Source organism: Diplodia seriata (genome assembly GCF_021436955.1).
Source record: "Diplodia seriata strain FDS-637 chromosome Unknown scaffold_4, whole genome shotgun sequence".
Taxonomy (NCBI): Eukaryota; Fungi; Ascomycota; class Dothideomycetes; order Botryosphaeriales; family Botryosphaeriaceae; genus Diplodia; species Diplodia seriata.
In genome coordinates this window covers 913476-935237 of record NW_027117311.1, presented here as the reverse complement: position 1 = coordinate 935237, position 21762 = coordinate 913476, and the positions used below count along the sequence as shown (strand labels likewise).

Here is a 21762-nt window from a genome sequence, read left to right as displayed (position 1 = left end):
GGGGGTGAGTGGTTTGAAGGGATCGCTCTTCCTCCCGGACGGGCGACAAGGAGAGTGAGGCTCTGCTTACGAGTGTCAAGGAAAGGAAGAATTACTATTTTAGAGATACCATCAGGAAAGGCGGAAGCAAATGAGCCTCTTTTGGACGTCTTGAGGCCGTGCGCAGCACGATAATCGATTATTTTCCCTCCATTTCCCCCATTCACCCGGTGATTGTCTCAGCTGCCTAAAGTAGTGGCAAATGGTGAAGGCTGACTGGCTGCGGACGGGACATGTCGAAAGCAGAAAGTCACGCTGACGTCAGCCCTGCAGTATGTCCGTAGCTCGTAAACGCCGAGTTTAGCACATGCTCCACCTCCAACACTCGGTGCTTGATGAGAACGACAGCGGAGGCGCATCAAGATCATTGCTAGCAGGGTACGAGGCAGAAAGCACAGCCGTTGCATTCCTCCGTAAGAAGGGGTGAAGAAGGAATACACAAAGTTGAATACACATGCGAGGGGAGTCAGACAAAAACCGATGAAAGAAAAACAATCATCCGCATAAACCGTTCGCTTCAGCAGTAAGATGTTCTTTAGAATAAAAGTCGTTCTGCATCACCGAATACCACACACACCCTCTCTGCTCTCTTCTTTTCAACGCAACACAATTCTTTTCTTCTCCTTCCGGGAGACAAGTCAGATGTATCATCAGGTCATGCTCCCATCCATTCATCCGTCCAACTTTTGCGTACACCCATTCATGCATATGCGCATCATTGACAATCAGGCTAACTCATCGTTCCGTTCCGGTCCGTTCCTCTCCAGTACTTTCACACCCGCCTAGGCAGGCGTAGCCCTGCTCATCTGAATCAAGCGCTTAACACCAACCTATTCACGAGAGAGACAATCAGCAAACGCCATAATCAAAATTGCCGACGGTAAACAGAGTGATAGAAAAAAAAGGGGGCGGGGTCAACTCACCATCCAGTTGCTGCCCTCATCATTCTTGTTCTTCATCAGCCCCGTGAAAAGCGTCTGGGCGTCGTCGTAGCTGCGGTTATTGAGGTGCTGCGACAGCTCCACCATTTCCTGTACTGTGTCGGGCTTGAGCAGATCCTCGTTGTTGAGGTGGTCGAAGAGGATGTTCAACCGCTTCTCCGTGTCGAGAACCTGGGGCATGAAGTTTTGCGGCGCCCGCGACTTGACGCGCGCCATGTCCGAGCTGAGGATCTCGAAGATGGGCTTCGCGCTGTCCGGAATGTGCGTGCGGTCACCGGCGGCTGGACTCGGCAGTCAGAATCATGGGGATCGTGGCTTGGAAAAGGATAGGCCTTTACTTACGGTATTGAGCCTTCGGCGGGGGAGCAGGAGGGGTATCGTTAGACTGCGCAGTGTCCGGCCGCGAGTCAGGCGTAGGGCCACCCCTCGGAGGGCCGCCCGGCGGCGGACCAGCACGTGGCGGCCCTTGCGGGGGACCAGAAGGCGGTGGCCTAGCGTACGCTTGCGGAGGACCTTGCGGAGGAGCCATGGGGGTTTGAGCCGGCGACGGCGCACCAAAGGACGGCTGAGGTGCGTAAGGGTTGGGGGCAACCTGTCTCGGCGGCGCAGCCATTTGAGGAGGAGGCGTAGGCTGAGCATTGGGAGCCGGGGCGTAACGGTTGGTAGGGGGCGCCGTTGTCGGAGGAGGGTTGTAAGGCGAAGGACCACGGGGGAGCGTGGCTTGAGGGGGGGCAAATTGCTGGGTAGGCTGGGGAGGAGCGTAAGCATTTGCGGCCGCCGACGATCTTCTCGACGCATCAAAGCCGGCAGCAGTGGGAGAGTTTGCGCCGACCAGAGGAGAGGTGACACGAGGAGGACCCTGAGGAGGACCCTTGGGGGGAGGGGGCGGGGTTGCCTTTTGCTGCTGCATGAAGGGAGAAGCGCCAGGCGGGGGAGACATGACCCCGCCGGGGAACGGAGAACTGATAGCGCCGGCGACGCCAGGTGTTCCACGACGAGAAGTTGGCGGTTTGGGCTTTGCGAAATCCTCGGGAAGGTCGTTCCATTGGCCTACATTGCCCTGGGACGGGGGAGGAGCGGCCGGGGACGAAGCGAAGTTACGAGGAGGGGGAGCGATGCTGGCCGGTTGCGGGGGTTGGTAACCGCCATAACCAGCATATGGGTTTGGCTTGGGAATGCTGGCCTGAGGTGGCTGGTAGCCAGTGGGGGTGTAGGCCTTGGTGGCGGCACCAGGAGGGGCATACTGGGAGATAGGTTGCGGTGGAGTGGCAACGCCCGCTGGGGCATACACGTTAGCCGCAGGTGTTGGGGCGTACGCGTTAGTAGAAGACACCGGGGTAGCGGCTGCCACAGGGTTGTAGGCAGGAACAACACGCTGTCCTCTCTGGGTTGTTGACGCAGCGGTGGCGGTTCGCTGGTGGGTGGGCTGGGCAGCAGCCACCTTACGAGTCGCCTGCTTGACGCGGCTCCGGGCAACGTCCGCAGCCGGATACTGATCGGGAAGAAGATCCAGGTACTTCTCAGCAATGCTCAATTGGCCATGCGAGGCAACGACGTCAGCGTACTCCGCGTACTTGGCGTACAGCGGGGCAAGCTTCCAGTCATCCGTCTTAGAGCGCTCCGAATCTTGGAACTTGGTGACCTCCCGGAAAATAGTGACCTTCTCAATGAAGTTCTGCAGTGATTGAACGTGGATCGAGAAGGCGTTGTCGCCCTCCTTCTGCTCAATGCTAGCGTCCTCGCTCTCCTGAAGCTCCTGAGCCCAGTTGCCCACAACCTTCTCCAGTTTGGACCCAGCCAAGTAGCAGAAAGATGCATCCTTCCTGAGGCTTCCGGAATCAGATCCTTCTTCGATGGATTCCTCCAGACGATCACCAAGAGCTTCGCAGAGGTCAGGGAACTCGGACTCGTCCGCGTACGTGCACAGGGTTGCCATCACCTCCTTCCAGTTTCCGAGATCGGCGTTGTAGACAACGTCCCAAAGGTTCTTGCCAACAACAGAGGCGAGCAGACGAAGGTAGTTCGGGCCATCCGCCTTCTTCTTGAAGTAGGCGGCCTGCGCCTTGTCAATGCACTTCTGGCCACCACAAATTGCAATCATGAATGCATCCGACAGACGGTCTTCCTTCAAGCAGACATCCAGAGCTTCCTCAAACTTCCCCAGCATAAGCGCGTTCGTAATGCTCTTGTCCGCATCCGATTCCTCGCCGGTGTAAATCTTGAAAGGGTTGTTCGTCTTAACACCCTTTGTCGCAGCCAAGTTTGACAAGAAGTCGTCGCTGTCACCAGCCTTGTCGAAGAAGGATGCCTCGTCACCCTCCGTGGTGCCGTTTGTCTGAACCTCCTTGTTCTCCTCTGCTGACTCCGTGCTAGGCGTCTTTCCGAACCCCAGGTAGTCCACGAGCTTGGAACGAGCCTTGCCAGAAATCAAGGTCTCGATGACCGTCCAGTCCGCCTTCTCCTCCTCGGTCCTAGCCTCGGTGATTTTCGACTCGCAAATGTTTGCCAAATCACCCTTTTGCAGAGACTCCTCGAATTTCTGCGTCGCCTGACCAACCGCGGGGTCAACAGCGAATGTTGAGATGCTGATCTTGGAGTTCTTGGTGGCAGCATCGTGTCCAAGCTTGATCAATTTTCCACCAAACCCAAAGGAAACGCCAACAGGCTTCCGCATCCATTTGGGAGGCTGGGGCAGCGAGAACGTTGACACTTGAGGCTGAGTCTGCGCCCTCGCAAAGAAATCCTCGCCATCGAGGGGCGCTGCAGCGGCAGCGGCAGCGTCCGCATCCTGCTTCGTGTTTTGCAGTGTCTGAACAGCAATTCTGCCGTCAAACGAAGCAGTCGCAAGGAGGTCCGGATTGTGAGGGTGGAACTTGGTCTGGAAGGTCCAGTTGGTGACGACGGGGAACTCGCCCAAAGCCTGGCCGGTGCGGGGGTTCCAGCAAATGGTCCGGTTGTCCTTGCCGCACGACAGAAGCAAGTCACTATCCTGGTTACACCAAGACAGAGACAGCACGCCCTGATCGTGCGCCTTGAGGACACGTTCGGGGGCATTGGAGTTCCTGAGATCCCACATAAGGATCAGGGGGTCCTGGTCATTGGGCACCGCAGTAATCAGGCGCGTAGGAACATCGGGATCCCATGCCACAGCGCTAACAGCCTTCCTTCCGTAGTTGTTCAAAGTGAGATTCTCCTTCTTTGTCTTCAGATCCCACACGGTCACAAAGCCCCCACTGCTTCCGGTAGCTAGGATGTAAGGAACCTTCTTGTTCCAGTCGAGCGCCTCGAAGTCGTCCGCGCGGGCAGCGGTATTGCCGAGGCGGAAGGGGCTGTCGTTGTTGATGTCGTGGATGTAGAGCTCGCCTTTTGCGCCGGCAGTTGCGAGCAGCTCGGGTTTGAAGGGGTTGAACTGGAGGGCCTTGATGGCGCCAGTGTGCTTGGAGATGCGGGACAGGAAGGCTGAGTCGCTGGACAAGGTCAGACGAGCGCGAGGGGAAGCAGCAACGCCAATTGGCCTACCTAGCACCATCCAGAAGCTTCTGTGCATCCCAGAGATCCAAATTTCCGCTCTCCAGAGCTCCTGCTATTATACCCCTTGGACGAGCTTCATCGGGCTGGCTCCAGGCGATGTCATGGAACCTGGCGTCACCATGGCGGTCAGCTGGGGCAGTTCTTGCGCGGGGCTTGATGTACGGCCGACGAGGCCTCATGGCGCGTTTACCTCGAATCCAGACTTATGCTGGCGGCGGGCTGGAGCTCGACGGGCTGCTCGGAGGAGTTGAGCGCAAGGTCCCATAGCTCCAGCTGTGTCTCATTGGAGAAGTCTGCGTCGACAGCGCCGGCCCTGGTACCGGTGGCGAGCAACGGCGGGGCGGCGCCAGGAGACCAGGCAAAGGTAGCCGTCCGGGGGATCTCCCGCAGGCGGACCATAGCTGCAGCGTGGTCGAGCGAAGCGACGGGCTCGGCGGCGGCGTGAACAGCACGGGACTGGTGGAGTCGAGCGAGCGATTAAGGAAGGGTATCACTGGGAAGGAGAGAAGGGAAAAGGAGCTGCAGCAGCTCGGGGTGAATTTGGGTGGAACGTGGCGTCGTGAAATGCGAGGAAGAGCTGCTGGGGGTTTCGGCTCGCCATGAGCGCATGCCTGGCCGGCTTTCCCACAAGGTGGCCTCGCGGGCAGCGCCAAGCCCCGGCTAGGTGCCGGGGTCGCAGTACCTATCGGGCAGCAGCCACCGCCGCACGACGCCCACCCAGCAAACCCCACCAAGGCCCCTCGCACGTGACGTTGACTTTTCTTATCCGAACCGCCGCCGTTGCCTCTGGCCTTGCTCTTGCTCCTGCAGCTGCCATCACAATGTCCGACACGGCGCGCCTCAAGGCGACCGTTTACGTCGGCGGCCTCGACAACCAGGTCTCCAGCCGCACGCTGCACGACGCCTTCGTGCCCTTCGGCGAGATAGTCGACATATCTCTGCCCAAGCCCGACTTGCCTTCGTCAACCGACCCGCACCGCGGCTTCGGCTACGTCGAGTTCGAGCATGCTACCGACGCCCGGGAGGCCATCGACAACATGGACCAGAGCGAGCTCTTCGGCCGAGTTATCAAGGTCGCCGCTGCGAAGCCGCAGAAGGATGCGAACGAGGGCCTAGGAAGCAAGACAGCCATATGGGAACAGGTCTGTTTGCCCCAAACCTTGATGCAATTCCTTAGCTTAATTCTATCCTGATCCACCGTAGGAGGGCTACTTGGCCAAGCACGCGGTCAGTGAGGAAGACCGTATGGCTGCTGAGCAAGCAAAGGCGGGATCGATGACAGCCGCGGATCCCATGCAGGGATTGGAAGGCCTGGACGTCGCTGGCCCGAAACCTGAATGAAGGGTGTCAAAAAGGGCATTCCGCATGGTCTTAGCGAGCGAATAATAGTCGTGAGGCACCCGAATCCTTGTTCTGGAAGGCATTGGAGAATATGAAAACTCTCACGCGCGCTTTAATTCCAGATGGGCACGGCATTGGGACGGAGTCACAGGTGTAACAAAGGAGACGTTTTCCGTATGTGAATTTAATGTCAAGGAATTTGGATTTCGGACACGGCTGGTCGCTTCCTGTACAGATATCCCCAAGGGTTCCTCAATTTCTCCGAAAAAAACCAGAAAAGAAAAGCCTTCCGAGTAGCCTTCAATTTCTCCTTTTTTCCTCCCCCACTTTTGCAACCTGTGGTCCTAAGGCAATCTATGCCTCGTGGCCCCTCTGCCTGGCGAGACGGAGAGTCTTGTCGACGTACAGCTTCCTGAAGATGGAGAAGACGGCAGCACCGACGGCGACGCTGGAAAATAGCATCCTACGTTAGCATTTGCTTCAACCGGAAATGGAATTATGAATATTTACAGAAGGACGATGCCTACAATGGTCCAAACCGCAGTGTTAGCCAAAGCACGTAATCTTGATGTCATCGCCGGGGGAGCGGATACGCACCGAGGGGGATCAACTCCGGGGGGATCTTCTTGAGGGTACGGATGCGCTGGGAGATGGTGTGGGCTGCGTTGGCACTCGGGTCAGTCACATCCATATAAGTCGATAAGGAGCTCGCGGCGGACGAGCGGGCTCTGTGCGTTTGTGCGCGCGCACTCCGGGGTGCAATTGGGCGGGATTGGCGTACCGCTGTGCTCCTCCTTCTGCAGCGGGATGTCAGCGGGCTTCTTTCATCAACTCCATACGGTATCGCGACGCACAGGAACGGGGTTCATCATGCGCGGGGTGGCCCTCATGTTAATGAAGCGGGCCTGGCGGGAGACAGGCGCCGCGAAGCGGATGGGCTGGAAGGCGCGGACGGCCTGGCGGCCGATGACGCGAGAGGCAAGCATAGCGGGCAGCGTTGTCTGGACGCGGAGAGCGGAGAGTGGTGGTTTGTTGCGGGTGTCGAGGAAGGGAGCGTTGGCGTCAGGTTGGATAGGTATGTATTCCTCGGGCAAGCTGCGCGCCAAGACTCAGTGCTGAGGCTCCCTGCCGCCGACGCTCGCTGCTGCGTTCGGCAGGGCGGTGGGAGCTACGGCGCCGCGGCATTTGCCGGGCCTCTAGGTCTCTTTGCGCGCCCTCCATCGAACCACCATCGCCGAATTACCACCCATCCCGCATCGCGACCACCGCTATCCCACCACCACCCGCACCGCTCCCAATTCGACATCGCCACCATGTCTGACTCCGACTCCGACGACCGCGAGACCAAGCCCTTCAAGTTCGTTACTGGTGAGTGCGCCCCCGTTCCGCCCATCCGTTGAAAGACAGAATCCAGCGCTGACCTCTACTACTTGCAGCCGGTACGTCATCCCCGCACCAAGCTCCCCGGCGCCCACGGGCCCCTCCTCTCCCCGGCCCTGCTCCCCGCAGCTCCGCACAATGCGCATTGGAATGATGGGGGAGGACCAACGTCCCTCAGCCCGGCCATTGCTCGCTCGCTCTGAAGCGAGGATGATCCGCATTTGCTCACGCCGCATCGCAACAGGCTTCGACGCCCGCTTCCCCAACCAGAACCAGTGAGCTCCCCATGGACCTGTCTCTCCGACGCAAATGTTGCGGCGTACTGACGGCGCAACGCAGGACCAAGCACTGCTGGCAGAACTACGTCGACTACCACAAGTGCATCCTCGCCAAGGGTGAGGAGTTCGCTCCCTGCCGCCAGGTACGCCATCTCCATGCACTTGTCCGTCCGGTACCAGGAGTAAACTGACGCTAGGCCGTAGTTCCTTCTCGCCTACAGGTCGCTTTGCCCCAGCGGCTGGGTTGAGCGCTGGAACGATCAGCGCGGTGAGTAGCTCCCTGGCTGGTTCAATGGCAGCAGTCTTCGGTGCTGACAACCGTTTGCAGAGGCCGGCACCTTCCCCGTCCGCCTGGACCAATAGATGGAGTCATAGTCAACTCATTTCGTCTTTGGTAGTAGTGAGGTCGCGGTAGTAAGCGCAATAGATATTGCGGCGAAGAATCTTGTATCATAAGCATGCCGCAGTGAATTCTTCCACGACTAATCGCCGAATATATCAGAGAATATTAACATATGCGGAGCCCCACGATGTACTCAAGGTCGCTGCACGAAGGGTGATTGAAGGTCGTTCAACGGTCTTGACGTCACGGACGGAGTGCCATCACACTAATATCGAGAGCGACCTGTAAATAACATAACCTTCACCTTGACCGTTGAGATAATCGCTATTCGATTAGACAATTGCACAACAAGCACGTATGCAACCCGTTACGTAGAGCTTGTAGCCGGCAACATGCATGAGCATAATGAAATCATGGTATTCCGCAATCTCAAAACAGAATAAACAAATTCAAAACCTAACTACTTTTTCCACACGACGCCATCGTTAGCATTTGTATGACACTCCGAACGAAAAGAAAGGCGGCGCCTGTTCATCTCCTATCACCCCTCCCACCTCTTCCACCCCTTCCGCCTCTACCACCCCTACTATCTTTACCTATCCTCCCACCCCTCGTCCCCCTAAAGCCTCCGCCTCCACCGCCACGACCACCGAAGCCTCCTCCACCGCGACCACCACCGCGGCCGCCAAAACCACCACGACCACCATCAGCCTTCCCGCCACCAAGCGGCTTTCTGAACGGCTGTTTCGACTTCAACTTCTCCGCCACCTCCTCCTGGTCGACTTCCATCTCATCGCCATCACCACCATTCTTCTTATTCGAGAACTTGATCTTGCCACCTCTGCCCTTCCGCGCGCCCGTGTCCTGGCCGCGGATGGCGCTGACGTACGCGTTGATGCCGCCCTCGAGCGAGCCGTCTCCGGGGTTATCGCCGCCATCCAGCATCATGTCGTCGCCGTCGTCGTCATCGCTCGAGTCGCCGAGAAGAAGCTTGCCGTCCAGGTCGGTCTTCGCCTTCGTCCTCTGCGGTTGCTGCCCAGCGCGGCCGCCCTTGAGCGGCTTGGTGCTTGAGACATTGCCCAGCGCGCGGCGGTCGAGCAGGTCGAGCGGTTCGTCCTCGTCTTCGATGATGTACGACTTGCCTCCCTTCTTGCCTCCCTTGCGGCCCATGGTCTCGTCGTCCGACACGTCCGAGCCGGCGTCTGACTCGCTCTCGGAGCCGTAAACGGCCTCGTCGTACTCACTCTCGAACTTGCTGCGCCGCTTCTCGGGCTGGTGGTTCTCCTCGCCCTCGCCGGCATCGGCGGCCGCCTTCTTGCGCTTCTGACGGTCGTGCGTCTTGCGGATGTTGGTGATGAGTTTGCGGTCACTTTCGGGCGTGTTCTTCTCGACGACCTCGACACCGAAACGGCGGATCATGCGTTCGAAAATGTGCTTGACCTTGGCCTTGAAGTGACCCTTGTGCTCGTGACTCCAAACCAGAAGGTTGGGAATGAGCGTGTTCAGGCGAGGGAGCATGAGGGTGCTGGGAAGAGAGATGACAGAAACCTTGACAAAGCCAAGGACGGAGCGAACCATTTCGCGATTGGCAGAGGTAAGGAAGAGGTCCATGGTCTGCACAAGATCCGTAATCACTGTGTCGGGAAGAGATGTGCGGAATTCATACAGAATACGAGTGAGACCGGTGATGGATGCGCTGATCATGTGCGGTGTCGACCCTGCAAGACCAGCAGACATCATTGTGATGTACTCTTCGAGGGTGGCAGGCACGGAGGGCGCAGATTCGTCCATGAGAGGGATCTTCGACTGCACAACAGTACCTCCTTGCTTCATGCGTACACCCATGAAGACCAACAGATCGAAAGCTGCTGTTCTTGCCTTTTCGTTGACTTCCTTGCAAGCAATGACAACTTCGGAAAGGACGGCGGGGATGAAGTGAAGATCGTCGCTAGGGAGGTATTCCACAACTTGACTGAGAGCAGCCAAGCGATCACGCTTTGCGGGGCTGGTGGCCTTTGGTGCGCTGTCCAAAAGCAGTTTTTGGAGTTCTGCGTTGCGCTCCTGAAGAGCAGCCTTGCCCAAGTCCGACTCACCAAGGCGCGGGATGAGCTTGTAGGCCTTCTTCTGGAGCTGGGGATCATCATCTTTGTTGATCATGAGCGTCGCGATCTGGAAAAGCGTTACGAAGCTCTCCCGAGGCAGGTAAATCGAGATCGTAATGACAAGGTCCATCAATGTGTGACTTGCAGGAGGCATCTTGTCTACAGGTTTCTTGTCCTTCTGTTTATCCGCCTGGGTTTGCGGGCCAGTCTCGGTCAAAGACTGCTCGAGCATAGAAGCGACTCGCGTGAAGGTCTCCATGAGTTCAGCTGTAGGAGTAACGCTGAGGTAGGCATTGATACAGCTCAGAATGTTACCCCTTGACTGCGGTAGAGTTTGGTTGTACACGTTGAACAGCACGGCGAGAATATTCGATGCGAAGCCGGACAGATACTCCAAGTTTTTTTGCGCGTCAGCCTTAGAAACTCTGGATTGAGCTACAAGGTCCTCTTCGCCCTCGACTTCAGCGATGGCCTTGTTCGACTCAACCAAGTTCTGCAACGCTCGGCAAAGGTCATTCCGGAGCTCGACTTGCTGGTACAAAAGGTTTGCAATCATTTCCGCGAAGCTCTGGTCAAAAGCCTCATGAAGATCCGTAGGCAGGTCGCAGTAGCCGGGGAGCGTTGCCCAAGTCTGGTTAACAATGGTTTCGAAAATCTTGATCTCCATGGTTTTCTCACCACTGCCGTGGTTAAGTACTCTCTGGAACATTGCCTCGCTCAAGGGAACCATCTCGGCGCGGAAGTGTGCCAGCCTTGTGTTCGCAACCGAGTCTCTGATAATGGGGAGAAGCCAAGCACGTCCGGGTTGACCAGCGATTGGCTTGTGCAAATTCAAAGGAAGAATCTCCAGGACATTATCGGGACCCATGGCCCTGATTGCCTTTCCAAGGACCTCGTCGGCCTCCTTCTTGCCCGTAAACGACTCATTGCCCCTCAAATCACCAACAGTCTTGACAACGTTCGACATGATCGGCGCTGCTCTCCAGCGGAAAGCGTCGAACATGGCACCAACAACATTGAAAACCTCCATCCACGCAGCCTGGTATTTGACACTGAGTAGATGAGCCGCATTCTTCGCCAACTTCTCAAGAACCTTTTCGTCGAATATAGAGGGCTCGAGCAGGACGCTGTCCGGGATGCAATTTGCCACAAACGAAATTAGTCCTTCCGAGGCCGAGATTCGGATGTTGTGTGAGGCGGACGCGAGGAAGTTGGACATCATCGAGAACAGGTCGGGCAGCTTCTGGAACGTTTCCTCCGGCTCGACCTGAGCGGCAACATCGTAACCTCTCGAAAGCACGGCGATCCACGGGGGCAGGAGTTGTGAATCGTTCTGTGATGGCTGGAGCTCTCCAATGACCTCGAGAAGGCGCGGGAGCTTCGCAGAGGACATCTCGTCGACCATTCCGGCGAAAATAGCCTCGAAGACCTCGAACGCTGCCATGGTCAGAAACTCGTTGCTCGATTTCGAAATGTTCAATAGAAGCTCGCAAAGAGCGTCGATTTTTTTGCTAGGCCATCCTCCAGCGGCGGATGCGATGACCTTGATCAGCTGCAAAGCGTGGATAAGACCCGGTTCATGCGACTGGCCATCCTTTTGGGCGCGGTGGTGCTTCTTGTTCTTTGCGACGGCGTCCGTGATGTCCTTCAGCGAGCGCAGCGCCGTCTCGGCGCACATGTCGGCCGCCGGATGGTCCAGTGACGGGCTGGGCGGCGGGTTCTTCAACACCTTGGCCAGCGCATCCTGAGCCCGCTTGCGCACCTTGGGGCGGTGGTCGGTCGCGATGGTGAGCAGGCCGGCAACGGCCCGGCGCGGGCTGATCTGGGTCTGCGGCAGAGCCCAGGCCTGCGCATCTTGCACGACAAGCAGGCCCTCCAAGCATCCAATCGATGAGCGCAGCAGCGGGGCCTCCGCCTCCGGGTGTGTCAGGGCGGGCGCGAGGTTGGTCAGGATCTGCGAGAATTTCGCGCGCAGCAGCGGGGCGGGCACATCAGGCGCAACAAGATCGAGCAGGTAGACCACGGCGGTGGCTACCTCCTTGTTGACTATTCCCTTTTGCGGCGAGATGTACTGGGCCAGCAGCGACAGGAGCGCCGCGAAGTAGGCGGTGGGGGTGAAGTCAGACTTCTGGTCGCGGAGCGTGTCTTCGACTGCGGAGAGAACCACCGCCGTCTGGCGCAAAGGTTATTCGGGGGGGCGTGGGGGTTGGTGGGCGTGAGGACTGACCTGCTGCTGGTTCTGCAGCTTTGGCGAGGAGCGGATCTTGTCGAGTCTCTCGTTCAGACTCATCTTGCTCTTCGCGACGAGGCGTGCGGAGGAAGCGGTGGTTGATGCCAGAGCCAAATCAGTGCCGATGAAAAGTTTCGTATCGATAAGGAAAAGTCGTGGCCCGTGCGTGGCTTAGGTGGGCCGGAGGGTCTTGATCTGACTGACGCCGCGGCTTTAGCGAAGGCTACCTTAGGTTTTGAACACAACGACAGAAGGAGCACGTGGCTTTGGATTGATATTCCTCATTCATCGCTTCATAAGACCTCGTTGGGTATCATAACGTACAACATTCTTTCCACAGCCTCCATCACCGAACAATCCCCACAGCCCCCGTGCTCACACTCCATGGAGTGTCCAAACCTCCGTCTTCGTAGATCCCTCCCATACCCTTTCCACCCCACAGCGCCTCCCACGCCTCCGCCCTCCTGAGCTCCAGCTCGCTGAGCTGCCACTGAGGCGTACTCTTCATCGGCCTCCACCGGAGCTTACTGTTCCTCGGCCGAGTGTTTTCGCCAGCATTCTCCACGCCGCTCTCCTCCTCCGCATCCCCAGTGTCCTTCAAGTTCACCAGCTTCGAAACAGCCGGAAGGTTCGTGATCTCCTGCAGCGCCGCAAGCCTACGTCTGGGCATGGCATCCGCGTTCTGCGCGCCGCCATCGGCCGCCGATGCCGCTATCTTGCTCGGCGGCACGAGCGTGGTGCGCAGCCACGACGTGTTGGCCGCGACCTTGCCGATGTGTTCGCGGCGGTTTGACTGGCGCAGATACCTGTTTGCCGCCTCCAAGTACTGGATGTCGGTCTTAAGCGCATCGATCTCGCGCTTGGTAGCGACCGTCTTCTCGCCGCCGGAATCGTGCTTGCCTTCGCCACCCATGGCGGCCTCGATGGCCTTTGCCTGTTCGGCCTGCGCCTTCCACTTTTCCTTCTCCGTCTCGAGGCCGGCGAGATCGCGCACCTGAGTCTCCAGGGCTTCGGCAAGCTGCTTCTCCCGGCTTTTGTTCTCCTCGAGCTTCTTCTCGAGCTCGGTGATGCGCTGCGCCTTCTTGGACGAGTCGCGCGTGCGGCTTTCGAGAAGCTCGATCTTGACGGCCGCCTCCTCGTGCTTCTGCTCCTGCAGCTTGATCTGCATGGATCGGGCGTGGACTTCTTCCTTGAGGCGACGGATCTCCTCTTCCGTGTCAACCGACACAATCTTGCTGTCTTGAAGCTCCTTGGACCGCAGAACCCAGGGCGCAGGGTGCTTCTCGAACTCGACGGTGAGCTCGAGGTCAGACGTGATGTTGACAAGCTCGGTAAGGTCCTCGCCGAGTTTGCGAAGCCTGGCCGAGAAGGTTGCATACATCTCAGATTCAGAAACAGAGAACACCTCCTCGGAGGCCCTGAACATGGCACTGCGGACCTCGCTGATAGCGAATGGCTCCGTGCGGCTGTCTTCATGCAGCAGCTGGAACACGTTCTCACCCATCTTCCGGACGTAGTGTGCAAGGTCATCAGACGCATCTTGACACTCTTCGAACGAGTTGAGGGTATCGTTCTGCAGCGTAAGTGAACGAGCCTTGAGCTCTTGCAAGGTGCGAAGAGACTTTCCAACAATGACCTTCGCACTACGAGACTGCGCGATGATTTCCTCCGTTTTCGAAATGAAGCGATCGACTCCATCATAGTCGTCTTCGCCGTGCGATGGAACCCGAGTCTGAACTTCTCCCTTGACGAGCATAAGAGCAGCAGCGGTGGTCTCCAGATGGCTTTGCATGAGCAGTGTGCGCATGACAATGTCGTTGGCGTAGCCCTCAAGACCATCACCAAGGTGCGTTTCAGCAAGATGAGACATGACAGCAATTGACCTAGGCAAACGTTAGCTAACATGCTGACGTGAGACTTGGTTGTAACATACCGGTGAAGCTCCTCGGCAACCTGCTTCTCCTTGAGTTCGTCTCTCTTGAGGCCATCGATGTGACCGTTGAGAGCGCGCTCGACCGGTTCAAGTTCGTACAGCGTGCCCTCAAATCTGGCGAATTGATCCAGAGAGCAAGTCGAGATAGCAGTGACGAATCTGTCGCACATAGCCGAGATCCAGGTGAGCTTGTCAAGGACATCGCAGGCCTCGAAGATGTCTTCATCGTTGATTGGTGCATCTCCAGAGACCTTGTCCTTGACAAAGCTGTGCACGAGCGACGCCTTGAAACCAATTCTTTTGAAGCGGAGCAGCGCCAGAACAGACTCTCTTTCCGAGTGGAAGGCTTCCGGAAGGAACAGCTGGACAATCGCAAGATGCTCGGCAGCTTCCTGGGCTTCGAGTTTCCGTAGCTCCATGTCGATGGTCTTCATCTTGGTGCTGGAGGCGGAAGCCTGTAGTTGCCTGTTGAGATCCATCATCGCTCTCGAACGGTTGTTGAGATCTTGAGCCTGGGTCTCGCTGATCTCTCTGGAAGCTCTCATGTCTTCCATGTCAGACTGCAAGTTCGTGACGAGCTCGCGGAAGCGCAAGATTGTGTACTCCTGGTCGGAGAGGGTCTCGTCCTGTTGCATAGCACGGCGGCCCAAGTCCGCAATGATAGAATCCTTGTAATCGATCTGTTCCTGGAGCTGTTTCTCGTTCTCCACGTGATTGACTTCAAGCTCGTCGTTGAGCTCCTTGAGCGTTTCGAGCTCTTCGATCGAAACTTTGAGCTGCTCAATGTACTCGTTCAGCGCAAGGTTCTTATCGGTCAATTCTTCGATCATCTCCTCGGCGCCAAGAGCAGCGTCCAGCTGTTGCCGCAGATCCTCAATGTCGGCCTCCGCCTCCAACAGCTTCGTCTTGGTCTCATCGCACTGCTCCTTCACCCCGGAAAGCTCTTGGTTGTCTTCCTCCAAGCTCTTGAGCTGATCGCGCAGCTCCGATTCCGACTCTTGGGTGATATCGCGCAGACGCAAGAGGGCCTCACGCAGCCTCTCGTTCTCACGTTCCAGCTGAAGCCATCCCATGCTCGTCCTTTCCTCGGGGTTCATATCCTGCCCGAGTTCTTGGTTTTCATCCTTCAGGATCTCGTTCTCCAGCTCCAGCTCCTCAAGACGCTGCTTGACGGCTTCAAGATCGGCCTTGTACGCTTCCGTCTGTTCTTCAGCCATTTCGCGGTCCAAGGTGGCCATCTCCAAAATTGACTCGTGCTCAGCCTGGATAGCCTCGACCTGCTCAAGCCTCAATTCCGCCTCCTTCGAGTTCTTCTTGAGCTCATTGTTCTCCAGCGAGAGCGGCTGGATTTTCGCCTGCAGCTTCTGAATAATCTGCTCATACTTGTTCCGTTCTTCTTGCACCCTGTCCAGGGTTGCAATCTTCTCCCTATCCTCGGCACGCTTCTCTTCCAAGACTCGTAGCTTGGTCTGGAGCTCCTTAATCTCAGCGTCCTTCTGCACCGCGCTCACGCTCCTTTGAGCTACCGGCGCCGAGGGCGACGCAGAGGTCCTGCTGGAGGATGGGGGGCTCGTGACTCGTTGCTTCGCAACACTAAGAGACTGGCGGGTCGCCGCGGTTCTGGCAGGAGGGGCATCGCCGGGTTTGGCCAAGCCACTCCGGGCGCCGCTGATCGACGGCCTGGTAGTATGTTTGGGAGCAGTAGGGGGAGCGGGTGCCGACTTGGAGCCACCGGTCGAGGTTGTGGATGTACGCCTGGGTGGCCCTGTCGCTGCGCCACTAATGCTTGGACGCGGGCGAGAAATTGAGCCGGCCGCGGGTCTTTTGGTGGGAGACTAGAGATCACATTAGCATCATCACACAATCCGCGGCGCTGTGAAGGCCTACTCCGATTCTTGTGCCAGCCGCAGGGCTTTTCGTGTCGATGCTAGACGGTCTGCTCCCAAGCCTCGGCCTCGGAGTCGAAGACTCTGCCGTCATACTCGTCGGTCTTCCCTTGCCCTGATCTATTGACCCAGTGCCAGTAGCCCTCCTGGCCACGGCGCCCGGAGCCCCGGGTCTTGCAGCAGCAGGCCTTGCAGGAGCCTTCGGCTTCGGCTCCTCCACGATGCGGGCCACGCCCATGGGCCGCAAAAACATGCCATGGCCGGGTTTAGAATCGAAGTACCGCAGGCCCTGCACCGAGCCATCGTTCTTGCCGGAAGCATCGTCGAACTCCACACCCACCCAGAGCCCGTCGGCGAAAGCGGTGTCACCGATGAAGCGGATCACGCCGATGCGGCCGTCATTGAGCTCAATGAGCTGGCCGACTTTCAGATTGGCGTCGCCCATGGCGGGTTCCGATGCAGGTGGATAGATGCGAAAACGCTAGCGAGGTTGGTGCGTCGTCTTCGCTTCTCGCGGCGAGCTATGAGCTGTTCATTTGATGGCGGCGTGTCGGTCTCCTCGCTTGAGACAAAGAGCACGCCTCTACGGCGAAAGCTGCTTCGAAGGCCGACAGCGGTATCGATGGGCTAATGAGGCTGCGTGGGCGGTCGTCTCATTGCCCGGCGGGGGCGCGGGTGGTTGATGGGAGAGCTGTTGTGGGAAACAACTTACCCCAAGCTTTGGACGCGTCCATCCTTCGCGCTAATTGATCGGCGCACGTGACATCACCCGTCAACAAAGAAACATGGACATGCCAATCTCTTTCCGAGTATTGCTACAGGAGGCCAAAGTTGGGGCTCTGATGTGACGGTGCAGCAGCATCTTGCATAATTCAACGCTGTCTACCGCCCAGGCGTGTCATCATTGTATCCACCAAAACACGATCACCCGGTCATGTGTGTTCCGACTTTCCATGCGCCATCCCTCCTAGACCTGGTCACATGGACAGATCCCGCTTGAAACGCCTCTAGTTCTCTTCCAACTAAAGCTACGAGTGAAATTAGACCAACATGGGAATAGACAAATCCTGTGCTCGAGGGGAGACGATCAGGCGGTCAACTCGGCGATGCGCTTCTCTATCTCTGGAACAGCACGAAGCTGCAGCTCCAAATCTTCTTTCTCGCTGTAAATCTGTTAGCATCACGGCGGTTTGGTCCGGTCTTGAGGAAACCTACTCTTCAAGCTGTAATCTTCTCTCAGCATCCAGCTTGGTGAAGACGTAGTGGCCTTGGCCATCGAACTGGAGGATGTTCGTGTGGTACTTCCACAGGCTTCGCCGATGGCTGACTGTCATCAGAGTGACCCCTAACCGCTTGGCCTCGTCGTACATGACCTTCTCGATTTCGAGCGTAACGCTGCTGGTACACTCATCCAAGATTGCGTACTTCGGAGCGTGGTAGAACAGCCTAGCCATGGCTACCCGCTGCTGAAGCCCACCAGAGAGCACGTCGGTCCATTCCTGCTCTGCATCCCAGCCACCCGGGCGCTCAACAATCGACTCAATCTCCACAACGGAAAGAATGCGAAGGAGGTCCGCGTCTGTGATGCCCTTGTCTCGCATCTCGCGCATCCCATCGGGATAGATGATTTGCTGTCGTAAAGACCCTCTTGAGAGATATGGCCGCTGCGGTATGTAGAAGATATCCTCAAAGGGAGGCTTTCTGACCGTTCCTCCATAGACGGGCCACAACCCACCCAGGATGCGGAAGAGAGACGACTTGCCACAACCGTTGGGACCAACGATCAGCATGTGGTCTCCTGGCTTCACGGTGAAGCTGAGCTTGCGGACCAGGACATCGCCGTTCGGTGACACAATTGGAACGTCCACGAATTCTATATCCTCGCCCTCCGAAACCTGACCTCTCCCTCGCAGCACCGCTGCGTTTTCCTCTGTGTCCGCAGATGACACCAACTTCTTCTCAAAGCGTCCTGCTTGGATTTCGTCCATAACGTCCAATAGTGTGGAAACCCGGGCAGTGTAACCAGCGAGTTCCATGATTTCCTTGTAGGAGAACATGAGTCGACCAAATGCATCAGACGAGCTAAGCAGCATGCGGCGGTTCGTCACAAAGCCTGAAATGCGCGATTAGTACACTTCTTCCCCTCAACGACAGACCACCGGACTTACTCTCCGTGCGGTCTCCCATGTTGTTGCCAGCGACGCCAGGAATCTTGAAAAAGACCGGGACACTGCAGAGCATCAGGCCCAATGCTCCCCAGAAGTATTTGATGACGAAGTCCTCCATGAATCCGTGATAGAATCTTCTCCTCAATATCCGGTTCACATGCTTGATCAATGTGAAATAGCCTTTATCCAACGTGTCTTTTTCCGCCTCGTGCCCAGAGTATAGCGCCACCTCTTCGCTATAGTCTATCAGCCTTGAATGTTGGAATCTGAACTCCCCTTCCAAACGCGCTTCTTCCGCAACGTATTTGCCAAAAGGAGGCGTCAGCGCTCGCATAACGCTGGCTGAAAGCTGGACGATCAAGCTCATTGCAAACAAGCCTTCCCCCCCAACGCTTCGTGATAACGAGTAGTTGTATATGATCATATCCAGGACTGGTTTTGCGATGTTGGAGTACAGCTCTGCAAGGCTGTTGGAGAACTTTGCGACGTCTACGGTGATCAATTGGTCCGCGTTTTTGATGCGGTCGTCCAGGGCGGAGAGGGTGTAGAAGGTCATTTGAGAGAGGTATTTGTTGTGGATGTAGTTTGTGAGACGAGTGCGGTACTGGAGGGAGAGTTTGCACTGGTGGTAGGAGAGCTGGCCCTTGTTTAGCATGTCACGGCTGAGAGGGCAGCACGAGAATGATTACCATGGAGTTTGTGAAGGTAGCGGGGATAGCGACAGCCATCCACCACACCAGTCCACCCAGAAAGTCCTTGCCTTTGCCTCGCACCAAGTTGCTGACCAGCCGACCATCGAGTTCGGCAACATACAGACTGATGAGGGTCCTGAGAACCAGGAAGATGGTGTGGCTGATGAGCAGCCGAAGCTCCTTACTCCGCCATCCCGGCATGACAATCTTCAAGAGGCGGAAAAGATGGCGGAAGAAGTCGCGGTTGAGCTCGACCTTCTTGCGCGAGGTAGCTTCGCCCTCGGTCGCGCCGGTGGCTGGCTTCCTCCGAGCTTGGGCATGGCGGGCAGATGCAGCGCGTTGCTCGGATATGGCGATGCGTACGCGATTGATCAGGGCGACGAACAGCGTGAGGTATATGGCGCGCGAGATGCGTGTCCGGTGCTCGAGGTAGAGCGAGGTGAGCTCGGTGACGATGCCCTTGAGCGAGCGGTCCGAGGGGAGCAGCTTCGACTGAGCAGCCATGTTGAGTGGGTATCACGGCTCAGCGGGGCATCGGCGAGGGTGGGGCTGGAGCTGAACGGCGTCGCATGCTCTCGGAAGGGACGCTCGGATGGGCGATGATGTTGTCGCGACGGGTGATGCATGTGAAAGAGACCTCGGCTTCCCCAGACTTCGCATGACTCGTGACACCTCCACCCCTGCCGTTGACGTCAACTCCGGGCACACACCAACGACATCAACTAATTTGGAGGCAACGCAAACGACTGCCTTACAAAAATGTTCACCATGTTCACGTAGGCAGTTGGATCCAATATCTGGACGTTAATGCGAGTCTTCAAACGTGTCTAGATGTTGGTTTCAGCTACCCATGCAGGAAGAGTAGTAAATATTCTGTCACATGTTGTGGCTTCACCATTCAGGATCCTTGCTCCGTTTTCCATCGATGTAGCTACTCCCATTTGCTTTATTCAGCTCGAATGGCCACAGATGATGTACCGGACGTGGGATATGCGCCGAACTTTCAAATGACCTCATTCGGGGCTTACTATCGCCAAGGTTAGTATGAATGTCAGCAAGCCGTTGGAGCCTTGGAACTGGCAAGGTTCAGTATACAAAGCAACCCCATCGTGGTCATGCTCAGTTTTGCTCCTCTTCCTATGTTTAACATGGCCACTCGTAATCAACCGCAAGGTCTTTCAGCATACTCTTCAACTCCATTTGCTGTTCGTCCCAACTGGGGTCGTCCCACGGACAGGGCGACGCTCGGACCGTGTGTACGACCTTCCGGAGGTTGGGTAGATGTCCACCCCCCTCCTTGTATGCCACGAACATATCAGAGAGAGAGCTCAGGTCAGCGCCAGCGCCCTGCGTCCTTAGGAAGTCCGTATCTCCTGATAAAAGAACCCAGCCGACCGGGCCATTAGCGATGCGAAATTCTTCCAAGCTATCGGGAAGCAACACGTCTAGAGGCGTCCAGCGGGGCCTGGGTCCTGGTTCCACATCATCATCGCCCTGAGTCGGAATGGGCCTGTGATTGCCAGACAGGAACATCGGCTCTATCTCCAATGTTTTGAGCTTCTTGAGTCCTTTCAGTGATCCAAGTTCGTTGATCTCCCACTGTGTGCCCCGGCGTTGGGGGTAGGGTGGGTTTCCGGGCTCCATACTGTACACTGCTCCGTACATCTTCACTTCAACTTCTTCTTCTCTTTCCTCTTCGCTATCATCTTCGCTGTCATCTTCCTCGTCATGATTTTCGAGCTCGTCATCGTCGTCGTCGTCTTCTTCGCTGCTCTCGTCGCTGTCACTGTCATCCCAGCCCCACGAAGCCTCTTCTTGTTCCGGAAGGACCTGATAGTCGAGATCCATGTTGCTGCTTGACTTCGTGAAGCGTTTGCATGAAAAGTCGACTGAGATCTTCAGATGCTCGAGCGTATTGCTGCAGTGTTGGCCCTCCTTTCGGTATTTGCCCAGGGCGCCACCAAGCCCGGTGCCCAAGATGGCCTTTCGAAGCCTTCCAAGATCAATGAGACACCACTTGAGAGTATTGTCCTGCTCGCGCAAGTCGATGACGAATAGGAGATCGATCTCGAGTGATACCAGATGCGGCATATGACCGAGCAAGGTACGAATGACCAGCATCCTCAGCTCGCATTTCCAAAGTGCGAGGGTGGTAATGTGTGCGAAGGGTGGGAATTCGCTTCGGAAGATTGGGCGCACGGGGTCGAGACCACGAACCCAATTTCCGCTAATGGTGAGACGAAGTGTTCGGAGGTTTGGAATATGAGAGAGACCTGCAAGGATAGCGACGCTGGGCGGAGGGCGAGGAACGCTCGCGGCGCCACTCGTGATCAGTTCAACGGTTTGAAGCTTCCCGAATGCCTGCAGGTCAGTCTTCCAAAAGTCCAGCATCTTGAAGAAGTTCCCGTCAAGATGGAGGGTGTGAATGTTCCGGCAGGCGTGCAGGAGAAGTGTCATGTACGCCCAGACCTGACCATCGGCAAGGTTGACGCTTTGATCCAAGGTTGTTATGCCCCATTGCTCCAGTCCCGCGATGTCAGCCGTGGCCCGGAGTCGGCGTGGAACAAGACGAGGGAGGAAGCGAGTTGACATATCCGGCAACGTGATGCTGATGGACTTTGTGGAATGGCGCAAAACAGGATCGCCGAGAAACAAGGATGAGGCTAGATTGACAATAACTCCGAGGTCTTTGAGATCGACGGGTTCAGGCAGTTTCAGGCGGATGTTCTCGTAAAGCTCACCACTTGCGACGCGGTTGAGCTTTCTGCACGTGGCCGCGACGGCGGCGACATCCTGTGAGCGCGGGAGCGTGCTGACGACTTTCTGCAGCAACTCGGTCGGTAAGTCCAGCAAGGCGGGCATGGTGGCGGTTTGGCTGGTGGTTTGGTAGACGAGCGA

The 21762-nt window shown here is 56.9% G+C and overlaps 8 protein-coding genes across 8 annotated transcripts; 2 read left to right on the top strand and 6 right to left on the bottom strand.

Moving 5' to 3' along the window:
- Positions 1-821: 821 nt before the first annotated feature.
- On the bottom strand, positions 822-4910 carry SEC31 (protein transport protein S31; the record flags this gene model as incomplete). Its single annotated transcript, XM_066775590.1, has 5 exons — positions 822-869; positions 963-1261; positions 1323-4447; positions 4500-4619; positions 4702-4910. 5 exons carry the CDS (start codon positions 4908-4910, stop codon positions 822-824), a joined length of 3801 nt encoding a protein of 1266 aa, XP_066633471.1.
- Positions 4911-5332: 422 nt separating this feature from the next.
- Positions 5333-5852, top strand: SLS55_004128 (uncharacterized protein; the record flags this gene model as incomplete). The annotated part of the gene is made up of 2 exons (XM_066775589.1): positions 5333-5653; positions 5715-5852. 2 exons carry the CDS (start codon positions 5333-5335, stop codon positions 5850-5852), a joined length of 459 nt encoding a protein of 152 aa, XP_066633470.1.
- A 354-nt stretch (positions 5853-6206) lies between these two features.
- SLS55_004127 (uncharacterized protein) lies at positions 6207-6838 on the bottom strand (the record flags this gene model as incomplete). Its single annotated transcript, XM_066775588.1, has 4 exons — positions 6207-6300; positions 6446-6512; positions 6634-6649; positions 6707-6838. 4 exons carry the CDS (start codon positions 6836-6838, stop codon positions 6207-6209), a joined length of 309 nt encoding a protein of 102 aa, XP_066633469.1.
- Positions 6839-7165: 327 nt separating this feature from the next.
- On the top strand, positions 7166-7786 carry COX12 (Cytochrome c oxidase subunit 6B; the record flags this gene model as incomplete). The annotated part of the gene is made up of 4 exons (XM_066775587.1): positions 7166-7220; positions 7477-7507; positions 7572-7653; positions 7715-7786. 4 exons carry the CDS (start codon positions 7166-7168, stop codon positions 7784-7786), a joined length of 240 nt encoding a protein of 79 aa, XP_066633468.1.
- A 598-nt stretch (positions 7787-8384) lies between these two features.
- RRP12 (pre-rRNA processing protein) lies at positions 8385-12245 on the bottom strand (the record flags this gene model as incomplete). The annotated part of the gene is made up of 2 exons (XM_066775586.1): positions 8385-12128; positions 12183-12245. 2 exons carry the CDS (start codon positions 12243-12245, stop codon positions 8385-8387), a joined length of 3807 nt encoding a protein of 1268 aa, XP_066633467.1.
- Positions 12246-12531: 286 nt separating this feature from the next.
- Positions 12532-16449, bottom strand: SLS55_004124 (uncharacterized protein; the record flags this gene model as incomplete). The annotated part of the gene is made up of 3 exons (XM_066775585.1): positions 12532-14068; positions 14119-15798; positions 16286-16449. The coding sequence occupies 3 exons, from the start codon at positions 16447-16449 to the stop codon at positions 12532-12534; spliced, it is 3381 nt and encodes a 1126-aa protein (XP_066633466.1).
- Positions 16450-17215: 766 nt separating this feature from the next.
- On the bottom strand, positions 17216-19368 carry PXA2 (ATP-binding cassette long-chain fatty acid transporter pxa2; the record flags this gene model as incomplete). The annotated part of the gene is made up of 3 exons (XM_066775584.1): positions 17216-18117; positions 18173-18809; positions 18862-19368. 3 exons carry the CDS (start codon positions 19366-19368, stop codon positions 17216-17218), a joined length of 2046 nt encoding a protein of 681 aa, XP_066633465.1.
- A 639-nt stretch (positions 19369-20007) lies between these two features.
- On the bottom strand, positions 20008-21726 carry SLS55_004122 (uncharacterized protein; the record flags this gene model as incomplete). The annotated part of the gene is made up of 1 exon (XM_066775583.1): positions 20008-21726. One exon carries the CDS (start codon positions 21724-21726, stop codon positions 20008-20010), a length of 1719 nt encoding a protein of 572 aa, XP_066633464.1.
- Between the last annotated feature and the right edge of the window lie 36 nt (positions 21727-21762).